This window comes from Symsagittifera roscoffensis, chromosome 3 (assembly GCF_963678635.1).
Source record: "Symsagittifera roscoffensis chromosome 3, txSymRosc1.1, whole genome shotgun sequence".
Taxonomy (NCBI): Eukaryota; Metazoa; Xenacoelomorpha; order Acoela; family Convolutidae; genus Symsagittifera; species Symsagittifera roscoffensis.
The window spans coordinates 58426170-58440496 of record NC_087064.1 but is presented as its reverse complement, the minus strand read 5'-3'; the positions used below and the strand labels follow the sequence as shown (position 1 = coordinate 58440496).

Genomic DNA, 14327 nt, shown 5'->3' with positions numbered 1-14327 from the left:
TCGAGCGTATTCATTTTTGTTTGAGTGACACGCACAGTTTTAATAGAGTGTAAGTTGATTTCCTAGAGTCAAAGATTTTTCTCACTCAGAAAAAATTGTCCAAACTGTTAAATGTACTTGAGCTTGAACAAAAAAAGATTGAGCTTCAACAACACTAGAACTTAAATGTTTTCATTTCATTCAATGACTCTTCAAAAAAAAGACGCCACTTTGCTTTACTTGGCTGAAAGATGTCTTATCCAAAAACATTTTCAAATGAAACATAGCGAAGTGACAGTTGGAAACAGCAATGAACGCAAGGAAACAAAAAATCACTTGTTTTTTTATTCATCTCAACTTACAAAGTTCAAAGAAAATAGATGCGCTTTCAGCACTTTGAATTCTAGAAAATTTTGTGATTGGAACCTTTTGACAAAACTAACACAATTTGAGAAAACTAGATCAATAGGTAAACTTACTATTTCGCAGGAAAATTTGAAAATTAGATTCCATTTTTGAAAACAGAAGTCGATCACGTTTTTCGTGGCTTTTATACTTTCGCTGTTCGATAGTTGAGTTTGCCCTCCTTTTAATAACGGGAATGGGAATGAACTGAACGTAGTAGAAATCACAAATCAGTCCCAGAAAAATCAAAATTAAGCGTAAATAAATTTCGCGAAAAATCAAAATTGAGCGTGAACAAATTTTAGGACTTTCTCCTGAAAAAAAATAAATACTCACCACGACCTATATAAAAGTACTGGCTACGGTCATTACTCTGAAAGAGATTTTTATGCGGATACTTAGTTGCATTTTATAGATCTTCTCTCAAGTGCTCTTAAAATTGGCAGAATGTTCAAGATTTCGAAATACTGGAATTCAATCATTTATTTTGAACCGAAGTACGTAGACTTAGCCAAGTGACAGCTGGATAAGTGTCATTGCACTCTTTGAAATTTGCAAATCTAACATGATTGACACTTTTTATGATTGACAGATAACTCAACTAGAGGAAGATAAAACTGGAAATACCTGTTAGATAATTTTTGAATTTTTTGTACTGATGAAGAAGGACAAGGGTAATTTCAAAAACAGACCGTTAGCAAAAAGTAAATCAAAATTAATCTGTTAATTTTATCATTTACGTCAGTGTTCACAAATTTTGAGGTGATTACAAGAGTTGTTGGGTTGAAATATGCTTAAAACATTGGTCAAAAAATAGGGCGATGCCGCTAATTTAAGGCAGCTTTCCACAACCTGCTCTATCCATTGAAATCAAAACCTCAGATTTGGGAGGGTAGTTTTCGAGAAAATTTTATAAATCCAAAAATATGTGCCAAAAATCCTCCCAGACTCTTTTTCGAAGGCTGTAGAAAATGGGGTACTTAGTAAAATAGGGGAGTATTTTTAAAATCGGTAGTAGTTTGAGAAAAATTAAATTTTTGAAGTGAAAAATTTTTCCAAAGCGTTTCAAAAAAATTATAAAAAAACTCGATCCCACACATTTTCACAATACCTGATTTCGTCAAACAGGAATTTTACGAAATTGGATCTTAAGATATTTTCAGTTTGAAATTTAATATCGATTCTAAAAAATCTACCATTTTTAAAACTAAAGTCTTCCGCGTTTTTTTTTTGCTCCATGTGATTTTTTGTTATTGAAGAGGGTCATTTTCCAAGCTGTCAGTAAATTAATTTAAATTGCACTTGAAAAGACGAGCCAAAATACGAAAAATCAAATCTGAGCGTGTACGACAGACTTTTTCCTCAAAAAATCAACACTTCGTTCATTGACATGACACTAAATAACGTTTTCATCTTTAAAAAGTGTGAAACTGGGTCAATAGCACCATATCATCATATTAGCTCCTTAGTGCCAACAGTAACTATACTACGAACGAGATAAGAACGTCACTTTAAAGTCAATCTCAGCTAGTTTTCAAAAAGAATACGGTAAATGCATTGAATTCAAAATCAGTTCAATGCTGATATAATAAATTGAAGTTAACTGGAAACAGATCAATCAAAAAGTTGAGCTGAACGAAAATCGATTTTTATGACTAAAAAAATTATAAATTCCTGCTCCAAATATCAAGAATCAAAAGCAATGACGTATGAGTAAGATAGAGATGCTCATCCATAATTTAAGACCAAAACTGCAGGGTTTTTCGTTCAACTCAACGCAAGAACTGAAGAAAACAGTCTTCTGGTAAAAACAACTTGAAAATACTCAAATTACGCCTTTTTTGAATTGACCACCTCGCCAACCATTTTAACCGACTCATAAATGGTACAAAGTAAATTATTTCTAACAAAATTGAATAAATAGAAAAGAAATCAACTGATAATAGAATCAAACTTATAAAAACCCAGTTCATTAAAATTTGAAAATGCAACAATTTTCAATGATCGTTTCGAAAACTCGAGTTGGTGGACACCAGCTAGGTATCTACAGAGATTTCAGGCCAAAAGTGAGGGGTCGTTATTTTCAACCTCTTCATATGTCGAATCGTGTCCGTTACCATTGACCTCTAACAAACTTGGGTCATTGTTTGAAATATCGCCATTCACGACAACTCCGCTTTCTGAGCTGGTTCTAGTAGAGGTTGGGCCATTGGTTACTGTTGTTGAAGTTGGAGCATCGTCCTCCTGGATGTCAGCGAGAGCTCTCTCCATAAAAGCAGTCCAGCTTGCATGACTGTCTGATTCAGCGGGGTAGTCCTACAATAGAACGATAAAAAACATAGCCATCTGACAGTTGAAAAGAAATGAACGCAAGGAAACAGAAAAAAACTTGTTCTTTGAAAAACTTCAACTTTCGAATTTTAAAGAAAAAATATATGTTCTTAAAACTCTTTGAATTTGAAGAACAATTAACTACATTCGAGAAAACTATCAATCGGTAAAATTTTGATTTCGTTGGGAAATCTGATAATTCAACTCCGTTTTCGTAACTAGAAATCGATCACGTTTTCTGTGACTTTTAGAAATTTGCTGTTCGATAGTGGAGTTTGGCTTCCTTTTAACAATATAAATGCACTGAACTTTAAAAAATCACAAGTCAAACCGCCAAAAATCAAAATTGAGCGTTTCTTCAAGATCAAAAAAATCTTCAAGAATACTCGCTACGTTCATTACTCAAAAAATGCTCAACATTTTTTTTTTGAAAACCCACTTTACCCTAATTTGATGGGGAGCTCGGACCGACAACGCAGTTTTGGCCAAATTGTCAAAAACTGCCTTAAAACGCGGTAAAACTGCCTTAAAACGTCGTAAGAAAAACCAAACTGGTCTAGAACTATATAGCAATTTGGGAAAGCTTGCAAGAAAAAAATGGCAATTTAACAGGAAATCTTCAAGATGGAGCTTTCATAGGCGTAGAGTGGCAGCATTCACTCACGAGGACAGTCAAGTCTTGAGTGAACAGACTTCCTGACTGACGGCAGTCAATCAAGAGGACATGCTAGTTTACACAAAAAATTTTCCCGGGACGTTCGGGCGAAGAAAGCTGGTCCAAAAAGAAAACATGACTCGAAAGTGACACAAATACCTATAAGGAGCCTCATAGCAACCTTTCTTCAGAGTACCGCAGACAAAAAAAAACGGTCCAATTGACTATTTCATGTCGGTCTGCACTTTAGACAAGCCCTCAACTGACAAGAAACAATGAAACGAAAAAAAATATTGCGTTGCCCATTGATTGCCGACAGACACTTTGACAACCCCAAGCAGCACGAGGATTTCTTTTTTTTTGACCACGGCAAAAAAAGATCCCGAAAAGTGCTGATAATCACTGATCGAGACAAGTCACTGCCCACTAATGGCTGCTATTTTCATTCAAACCAGACATATAACCGTAAGTTTAATGTATCCTTAGGCAAATATACACAAACAACGAACACAATTTAGCACTGCAACTAATACCAACCGCCATCAGCTTCGTCCCGTACTCATATCACTACGGAACCCCTCTGCAAAGGCAGCTTAAGATCCTATAAGAAGGCCAAAGGCAAAGGCAGCTTAAGATCCTATAAGAAGGCCAAAGGCAAAGGCAGCTTAAGATCCTATAAGAAGGCCAAAGGATCGTGAAATAGTCAGATCGTGTATTCGATCCCATGCCAGGGCAATGATAGTGTGTGAGCACGAGCTCTCACTTGACCTCTAGCTTCAGGTCTACCACAGCCTGACAGCCAGTAGTTGTACCACGTGGAAGTTCTAGACGCAAAAAAACGGTCTGGAGTCGCAATAAGAGCTCAACAAAATAACACAGCCAGTAGTTGTACCACGTGAAAATTCTAGACGCAAAAAAACGGCCCTGAGTCGCAAAAAAGTGCTCAACAAAATAACACAGTCTGGAATGCGGGGAGATAACACAAATGGACTATCCTCGACAGGACTGTTAAAGCCTACTGATAGCTCCTCTGCAATTCCCAGGAACCACATTATTATGATTATTATACTTTCCAAAACAAAGCTGGATTCAAACCAGGAGTTCATTGTTTCAAAAGCAAAAAAGGAGAAGCAGTAGAATGGAAGAAGCAGAAGGGAGAAAACAAAGTGGCGATGCAAAGACGAAAAAGTAGACACTTGATTGAAAAAAAAACATCGACCACTTTGAAAAGATTCAATTAAAAACTTTATTCTATATTATTTGTCTTCCATCGCCAGTTGAGTACTCTTTTAAGTGTTGGCTGAACATAACTGAAAATGTTCAATTAATTTAGCTAAAAACTCCCTTTATGTAACATAGCCAACTGAGAGTTAGAAAAGAGTAATGAACGCAGGAAAACAGAAAAAAAACTACTTGTTTTCTCAAAAATCTTCAACTTCTGATTTTCGAAGAGAAAAACAGATGGCCTTAAAACTATTTGAATTAGCAGAACAATTTATTATGAACCCTTTTTTGTTTAAATAAACCCAATTTGAGAAAACTGGATCAATAGGTAAAACTTTTATTTCGCTGGGAAATCTGATAATTGATTTCCATTTTCGAACTTAGAGTCGATCACGTTTCTCGTGACCATTACTATTTTGCTGTTCGATAGCGGAGCTTGCCTTAAACAATAGAAATGCACTGAACTTAAGAAGTAATCACAAGTCAAACCGCGAAAAATCAAAACTGAGCGTGAACAGAATTTAAATCTTTTTCCTGAAAAAAAATCAGCAAGACCTATATACGAGTACTCACTACGTTCATTACTCTTGAAAAGAGGCAAATATAAAAAACTATCTTTCTCCCTTGCCCCACTCCGATTATCGGCTCGACCTGGCATTCCTTTTTGTTTACTTAAACAACTCCATAGTACTTTTCGGATTTCAGCTTACATTTTTGACTTCGCGATGAGTTGGTCTTTTTAACAGTGCATATTAAGCCAAATGTAATATTTACTAAGCTATAGTAACTTCTTGGTACTTTTTTTGATAAAATAAACCCAATTTGAGAAAACTGTATTATTGGAAAGGGTTTTATTCGGCTGGGAAATCTCAAAATTAAATTCCACTTTCGAAACTAGAAATCGATCACGTTTTTTTTTGCGCCATTTCAGCTTTCATAACTGGAGAGTGCACTTTTCCTAACTTCTACCAAATGAACTTGAACTGAACTCAAAAAGTGCATATATACCTAAAGCTTTTCAAGCATGAGTTCAGTTAAAGCCCTTATGCGCTTCTTTTTTATTAGAGCATTTTAAGACTTACCAAAAAAGAAAAAACAACATTTCGACCAATATAAGAATCTGAACTACGTTCATCGACTCTTAAACAGAAATAACAAGCTCTACAAAGATATCCTAAAAAAGGATATCCTAAAACGTAAAGCCCTTTTTCGTCTCTTCTTATGAAACATTAGCACACTGGGATCGAATTTATTATCTCGGGAATCATATCATGCTCAGCATTTAAGGATACTACTAACCTCTGGAAATAGTTTCTTCATTAGGTTTTTACATGCTGTGATAATAGGCGTCGTCTCTGCTTCCAACTCAGTCTTCATCTTATTCCACTCCTGGTCCAGTTTCTTCTGCACCTGTCGCTTCATCAGCTCCCGCAGCCCATCTTCATACTGCTTATAGAATAGGTCCAGTGGGAATTCGGTCAGCTGAGTGCGAGTCAGAGAGGCTATGTCGGAAGTTTCGGACCAACCAGGCGGACAAAAGTGCTTCAACATACTCCTGTAACACACTTAATTTTCATAATCCGAAATTATTTTTTTTACTTCAGATAAAATCGAACACTTGCTATCCAAATTTTGATATCATACACCAAAACTGTTAATGAAACCAGTCCTAATACAAGGGTGAAACCAAATCTTGCTTAAGTTTAAGTTACGTGGAGATAACAGCAATAGAGACAAGGATCAGTTTGAGGGTAATTGAAATGAAACGGCTTCGTTTTGGCCAGTCCAATATTAATACCTTCCTTTTTCATATCGATCCAATGTTGAAAAAACGCTGTGTTAATGTCGTAAAAAAATGCTGTGATAACTGCATTTATAAGTCTAATCTTACTTGAGCACGGAAACTATTTTAGCTGTGTCCGCTGACTCATGAGCTGACATAACACTTCTCTGCACTGTGGAGGTAGTTGAATCTTCCTCGTGGCTTTTTTCGCCATTTATTTTATCCGAGGACATTTTCGCTTGGGATTTTTCAACGCTAGCTGCTTGTTTAGACGCTGCTGGCTTTGTTGACGAGCTAGGGGTCGAGTTTCTTTCTTTGATTTTGGAGGGCTGAGGAGTAACGATTTCTTCTTTGATAGGTTTGCGAACTTCATTCGGAAGAACCCTGAAAAGATTTCAACGCGATTATTTTCTATCGAACTTTCACAAATTGAAAATCGGTCCAATAAGACAATACACGAACCTTCAGACTTTGGGTTTATTCCAATTTTTCATCAGAAAACAACTGTCATTTTTACCACCGACCGAACAACCCTCAAAATTTGTTCATGTACAACATTTTAACTTCACTGTGTATAGCATATTACTTCTGTTTGCTCGCGGCACGGAAGTTAAAAAGAGTATCTCAACTAATGAGACGTCTTGCTCTCACCACTTGTCTGGGATTGACTTCTGTGAGAATTGCACTTTGAGTTTTCTAGTCCTGGAGTGTATCTCCAACACATTGGCCTCCATCCATTTATTTCCACCAAACGACACCTCCACTTCAGATCCAACAGAGGGCTCAAATGAATCATCTACTGCTTCTTCAGAGGTACTCGCTGTCTAAAACCCACCCACAAACTTCATTACAATTACAACTGTGGTACCCATAAGGTATACTTGAAAAAGCCGACCACATGAAACCTTATCTAATATTCAGTTACAGAAACTATTGAAACACAAGTCTATGCGTTGGTTTATTGTTCTGGTCACAGAATGGGCTAAGCAACTTGGTCTTCAGATTTTCTCAAAACGAAGACGAATAAACATCACATGGAGACGGGTGAAATATCTTAATATACCCTTTTGGTCGATATTCTAATTTCAACGAAACTTTTTTTTTACTACCGGCCACTTCAACTTCGCACCACTTGCGATACATCACAATCAAAGCATAGCAAGCTAGCCGACAAAAAGACTGGACGAAAGGCTTCAAGACGAAAAAATTGTTCCGAAAAAAAAATCGAAAACTGGGTCTACCAAAAATTTCAGAGAAGTTAATTATAGCCCTTTCAGTCTCTAAAAAATGTTTTCTAATTTACTTAGTTTACTATAACTGTCAAATAAGCCTCAGCTCTAGATTTTCTTTATGATCCTTATATCGAGCAGCGCCGAAAAAACGACACTAATTTGAAGAAAAAAAATTTAAATTTTTTAAGACTATGTTCAGAACATTCTGTGCAGAGTAGCCGGCTATCATTTTTTTCTGTTTGCTATCGCTTGCTATTGGCAAAAAAAAAGATTTCTCAGTATCAAAATTAATTTGAAATTTTTGTTTTCGAGCAAAAAATTACTCAAGAAAACTTGAAACATAGCCAACTGACAGAAAAAAAATACTGACTTATTTTTGAAAAAAAATCTCTTTCAATTTCCAAAAAAAAAATTAGATGGCCTCAAAGCTCTTTGAATTTCCATAGCAATTGATGAATGACTTTTGTAAAAAATATTTCGCTGAGAAATCTGATAATTTCATTCCATTTTAACTGCTTGATAGTGGAGTTTGCCTTCTTTTAACAAAGGAAATGAACTGAACTTAGAAAGAAATCAAAACTCAAACCGCGAAAGTAAACCTGGGCTTCAACATATTTTAAGACTTTCCTGAAAAAAAAACATCACGAACTAATTTCAGCGACTCTTAAAAAAGCAACAAAAATTTTTACACGATGTTATTAGTGTTCATAGCCATGAGACAATTAAAAACCTGTCAATGAGCGCAAGAAACAATGGTTTAAAAGTTCTTTGAATTTCAGCAACAATTTATGACACAGAGGCGAAACGGAGCTAAGCATCACATGCGATATACTTTTATTTCACGGATATTTTCAATAGTTTTCAGAATAATCTTCACTAAATGATTTTAGTCAATGGCATGCGCATGACTTTTTGACAGGAATCTTTTTTGCGATTAAATGCTGATTATCATTGTTTTGGAGAAAAGTTATATAAAAAAATTTTTGACAATTTTTTTACTTTCGGATTTCATTAACTTCAACTTTCGGATTTCAAAGAAAAAATATACGGCCTTAAAGCTCTTTGAATTTCATAAATCGCTCATCTTTGACACATTTTGATGAAACTAAGCCGCTTTGATAAAACTGGATTATTAGGTAAATTTTATATTCCGCTTGGAGATCTGGAAATAAAAACCACTTTCGAAACAAGAATTCAATCAGCTTTTCCGTGACCTTTAAAATTTTGCTTTTAGATTGTGGAGGAAATCAACCAAGGAAATGAACTGAACTGAAAAAAAATAATAATAAACACACCGCGAAATACCAAACTTAAACGTGAACAAATTAAAAATTTTTCTGCAAACAAAACGAGAAAAAATCATCACGACCTTTATGATCGTCGAGGAAATCAATCAAGGGAATGAACTGAACTGAAAATAAAATAAAAAAACACACCGCAAAATATCAAACTTAACCGTGAACAAATTATAAAAAAATTTCTATAAACAAAACGAGAAAAAAATATCACGACTTATATAAGAGTTTTCACTACTACCATCAACTGATAAAAAGATGATGAAGACCACAAATTCGAATTATACAAAAATTAAATATTTTTGAAAAGAGAAAAACTAAACTTCAGAAAAACAGTCGAGAAAGACAACTACCAACATTAAATAAGGTTCAAGTAGTTACCGAGCGTCCACTAAGTATACAAAACGCGAAGGTACTCCGGCAGGTATTCAAACCCCAGACCATGCGGTACAAAGGCAACCGCGTTACCTCTAGACCACATGGAAAAGAAACTGGATGTTGCTAAGGTTCAATAACAAGACCAGTTCAATTTCTTAAGAGTTAACGGAAAAAATCGTCTTATTGATTACCAGAAACTTGCTTTCGTAAGTGTAATATACACTTTTTTGCTAAGAAATTAACCTTATTAGAGAAAAGTGGGACAATAGGTCAACTTTTTATTCGGCTGGGAAAGCTCAAAACTCAAATCCAATATTGAAACTAGAAATTCTTCTGTTTTTCCGCGCCATTTCCGCTTTCGTAATTAAAGAGCGTAATTTTCCTTCCTTTAAGCAATTATATTTGAATTGAACTTAAAAAAATCGACAGTCAAACCGCAAAAGGAAAGAAACGTTTTGGAAGCACTTTTTCAAAACTTTTTTAGAAATACTGATTGCAGTCAAAACTTTGATTGCAGTTTGTGATACTAGCCCAGGAACAGTCTATTCTTGCTCCCTTAAAAATGGTTTAACAAAATCTCACCTTTTCTGTTTGTTTTGCAGCTGCCGGCGAAGATACTACATTTGACTTCTTGGCCTCAGCTGCTGATTTCTTAGGTGGAGAGGGCGAATCTTGTGTTTTGCGGGACGACTGACTCTGAAACGACCATACACTTCATATTATCAGATTACATATTAAACACAGAGGCGAAGTTGCACTTCGCATACACAAGCAAAAATATGACATATAACGCTACTGGGAAATACTGAATGGGTAAAACTTCGAGTCTACCAAATTTCATAAGTGACTCACGCCAATTATGAGTCTACATAATTGTTAAGTGACGCAAGCCAATTATGACGCATTAGCAGTATCAGTTAATTTGAAAAAAATGAAACTTACCAACTAACATGCCTCAATTTATAGAGCGGACGCATTTTAACTAGTATACGAAAAATTTCATTGAAAACATCAGACCCTGCCAAGTTTCGAACCGTCTTATTTTGCTGCTGGTCTCCTTCCCTCTACGCTACAGATCCATAATGCCTTAAAGCTAAAGTGCTATTTGTACTATAATAGTCTGCGTTAATATCTTTGCATTGGCTGTACTTAATCGCTGGTTATTGATCTTATGCATATTCTGCAATAAAAGAGGACTTTCAAAAAGCACTACTATTTGCGACTTAGGTTGGAAAAAAAGAACTCGTAATATCACACAAGCTTTGCTTGTGTAATTATTATATTTTGTTTTACGACTATCTTTAATATCGGATCTTGTTAACTATCCCCCCCTTTGCACGTTGTTAACTATCCCCCCCCCCTATTCATGTATTATTTTTGACAACCATTACTGTATAAAATATGAATTTCAAAAATGTCAACAATTAAGTGGGTTTTCATTTTCGCGCGTTCGTATTTGTATTACTCACTATTTATATAATACCCACGTAAAAAATTTTAAATATATACAATTTCTGAAAATTGTTTTAAGCTATTGAAAATGTGGCCGCCAAAGTTCCTCTGTGTGGTTGGCATCCATTTGAAACAATTTGGCGCTTTTAGTTTTATAAGAACTAAACAAGTTCCTTGCTCAATTTTACTAGCCTACCAGCCTGATAAACGTTGCGTCACCCTCAAACAACAATCTTAAACTTGCTATGCTTTGCAACAAAATTATAACCAACAGAGGTTTCTGATTGCGTGTCCTCTGAGTCTGCTTCTGATGCCGCTGATCTCTTTGAAGTTTCTCTGTCACGAGTCGATGTCCGCTAAAACACCACAACACTTAGCAAAAAATTTAGCAAATAATGGTTAATATGATGATAATTTCTTAATATTTCAGTTTAATTTGGTACAATAATAACAAGCCAATAAAAAGAAATAAGAAGAGGGAACTAACTGCGCTTGTTTTGCTAGTTGTCTGTTCTGGTGAGGGAGAGGGGGACTTTTTCTTCTGTCGGGATGAACTACTCGCAGGTGATGTACTCAGCAACAAAGCAGCTGACTGAAACGCCACATGGAATTTTGATAGAAAAAAGCTTCGTATCAGTTAGTTAAAAAAAACTGGTAAAATTCAGTTATTCAGTTATCGCGGACCGAAGTTGAATTGGATTCTCAGCTGAGTAGAATTCTTTACATTTTGCTCCTACTAGGCAATATGAGGCTTTTTGCAACACATATATATTATCTTGATATAGAGCGTTTATATATCATCCGTCGAAATTCGTATCAACTGAAAAATTGCTGATACTTGAAGAAAATTATGAAAACTCGACGCGAAACACAATTTTTAAACCCAAACGAAACTGGCAGTAAAAACTTAAAATTGCGTCAACTTCAGTTTTTCACCTTTCGCTTATCAACTTCAGGTGATGGCGACTTTCTTCGTGATCGCTGAAACACCAAAAAATCTGGAAGTTCTATCAATATTACTTACTATACCTTTTTCAGACTGAATCAATATTTACCTTCGGAGGTTCAGGACTAGGTGATTTGCGCGCTTGACGAGCCTAAGCAAAAACATTTTTGTGCCATTGACAATTTTATGATCTTTGATCAATTTGGTGTAAAAGTAGATGGCACAGATTTAAGCAATGTTAGATTCTCGCATAATTGTGAGACTTATGTCCTCATCACTATGTAATCTTGGAGCTCACTAATGAACAGCATCAATATCATCTTCAATGGTTTTCCACCATCTTGTTGCACAAAGCACATACCTTAGGCTTAGCTGGAGGTGGACTGGGACTTTTCCTACGAATTACAGGTTTCTGTTTCTCTTTAACTGCAGCTTGCTGTTGCACTACACGACTAGATGATTTCACTCTGACAGGTGGCGGGGAGGGTGACTTTCTTCTGGCCACTTTAGTAGAACTTGACGAAGAATCGGGTGCACTAGTCTACAACGCAAATGTAGTTTTAATCCTGCTTTCTGCGATTCACTGCATATCATTCAAGAGAAAATGTTTGCATATGAGTTTGATCTTTAAACGTCCTGTTCAGCGTACTTTTTTTTCAAAAATTAGGTATTTGCAGGTTCTTTAAACTAATTCAAACAACACTTAAGACTATACAAAATGTGTACCATATTGAACCATGGATTTGTGCGCAAATCACATCTTAACTCACTCTTTTTGATGGTAACGGAGTCTGATTTATTAACTTTGGCGTCTCGTTCAATTTAGTTGGCGCAATTATGGGCAAAGGAGTTGGTTTGAAAATCTTAACGGGCGGCAACACGTCCGGTTTCTTCAAAATTGTTCTGCCAAAACTGGGCATCTCAGCTGAATTCGACAGAGATGGTTTCTCCTCGTTGGGCGTTGATCCGCCACCAGTTGAGTTGTCTTTGTTCAGCTTCTTTCTGTCTATCAGAGGAAATGAGAACTTCTGCTCTGGGGCATTGCACCTGTTGAATTGGGCATCTGGGTTGTTCTGACAGACCCAGTTGGGGGGATACTGCTTTCCGATACTGGAGCTGGTGGTTGGTAGAAGACGCCACTTGAGACACATGTCTGAAGAAATAGGATGAATCATCTACAGCTACCAGTCTTCTTATGACTCAAATGGAATTTGATCTGAGCTCTTATGTGTGCGCAGCATAAGTTTTTTTTGCGATGAAACTATTTAAACATGTTTTTTTTTTTTTTCCTATTCTGAGACCTGTAACGCATTCTTATTTTCATAGAAAGCATTTGCATGGTTATAACACTTCGCTGCATGGTCATTCATTAAAAAAATAAAAATTAAATTTCACTGCGTGTCCATTTATAAGCCAATCGACTATTTTCCCGACCATCGACTCACCACACTGAATGGCTTGAGGTATATTCAATTGTCTGCGCTTCACAAATCGGGGTTCATCCGAGGCCGGCTCCCACCACTTCTTCCCACTCTCATATCCGAAACTCTCCCAAAACTCAGTAACACCTGTCCGGATGATCCCTGAGTCGTTCCAGTAGTCCGCCATGTGTTCGCCCATTACCTAAAATTCAAAATTGAAATTTACAATAAATTGGAATCATTTATTTTTTCAAGAAAAAAGAACTGGTCTCTTCAAATTAAAGTTATTGACAAATTTATTTTAAAAAAACAGGTGAGAAATTGGTAGTTCGTTGTTAATTCATGTATTATAGTGGTAGAAATAAACTGCATAAATCGACCACAGAGGCGAAGCTTCGCTTCGCAAACACTAGCGAAAGCACGAAAAAAAGCAGCTCTAGAAAGTGTAATTAGAGAAAATAGAAATGAGCCTCGAATTAGTTAAAATTCGGCTAGGTCTAGGATTCGATCTGCGACCTACTGCAATATATAGATTTTAAGTCTCACGCGCTAACCACTAAGCGACCCACGCGTAACCATCGACTAACACTAGTCACGAATACAGCAGCTACATATGCTAAACATAGCCAACTAACAGTTGGAAAGAGTAATTAACGCAAGAAAACAAAAAAGAAACGACTTGTTTTCAGACATCTTCAATTTTTGAATTTCGAAAAAATAAATGGCCTTAAAGCTCATTGAACTTATGTAACAATTTATCATGGACACTTTTTTTTAAAGTTAACCCAATTTGAGAAAACTGGAGCAATAAGTAATTCTTCTATTTCTCTGGGAATTCTGAAAATTAAATTCCACTTTCGAACACGTTTTTTTGTGAATTTTAGATGTTTCGTGTTCGACAGTGGAGTTTGCCTTCTAAGTTACAAAAAATTTCATAAAAAATCCGACCCTGCCCAGGTTCGAACCTTCTTATTTTGTTGCTGAAAAGCTAAAAAGATGTCCCAAAAGTGGCATCAATATTCGCGACTTAGGTTAGAAAAAAGGTTCTTAATAAAACACTAAGCTGACGATAGAGTAAATAATGATTTTTTATCGTTGCTCTTTCAATTAATTTTCCATATTGTGTTCGAAGATGATTGTTATTCTGCGTAGCGAATGCAGTTATCCAGGTGAGTTCGTTCATATTCATCTATCTAATCTCAATTGCTTTGAATTTAAGGCCAGTT

At 35.9% G+C, this 14327-nt stretch overlaps 2 protein-coding genes across 3 annotated transcripts in view; one reads left to right on the top strand and one right to left on the bottom strand.

Moving 5' to 3' along the window:
• LOC134842748 (gamma-taxilin-like) overlaps window positions 1-14327 on the top strand; it is a 206682-nt gene that overhangs the window by 85554 nt on the left and 106801 nt on the right. The gene's annotated exons all lie outside the window — the stretch shown is intronic.
• The window catches only part of LOC134842747 (ATPase MORC2A-like), a 40819-nt gene continuing 28420 nt past the window's right edge, over window positions 1929-14327 (bottom strand). The window contains exons 11-22 of one of the 2 annotated variants that reach the window (XM_063859226.1): window positions 13126-13303; window positions 12451-12833; window positions 12042-12221; window positions 11790-11831; window positions 11671-11715; window positions 11222-11326; window positions 11007-11090; window positions 9865-9978; window positions 7029-7201; window positions 6486-6761; window positions 5894-6149; window positions 1929-2700 (exon numbers count right to left, since the gene is read on the bottom strand). In XM_063859226.1, the coding sequence (XP_063715296.1) occupies window positions 2440-2700; window positions 5894-6149; window positions 6486-6761; window positions 7029-7201; window positions 9865-9978; window positions 11007-11090; window positions 11222-11326; window positions 11671-11715; window positions 11790-11831; window positions 12042-12221; window positions 12451-12833; window positions 13126-13303 (2097 nt within the window). In that variant the 3' untranslated portion in view covers window positions 1929-2439. The remainder of the gene's footprint in view (window positions 2701-5893; window positions 6150-6485; window positions 6762-7028; window positions 7202-9864; window positions 9979-11006; window positions 11091-11221; window positions 11327-11670; window positions 11716-11789; window positions 11832-12041; window positions 12222-12450; window positions 12834-13125; window positions 13304-14327) is intronic. The other variant, XM_063859227.1, reaches the window with a different exon arrangement.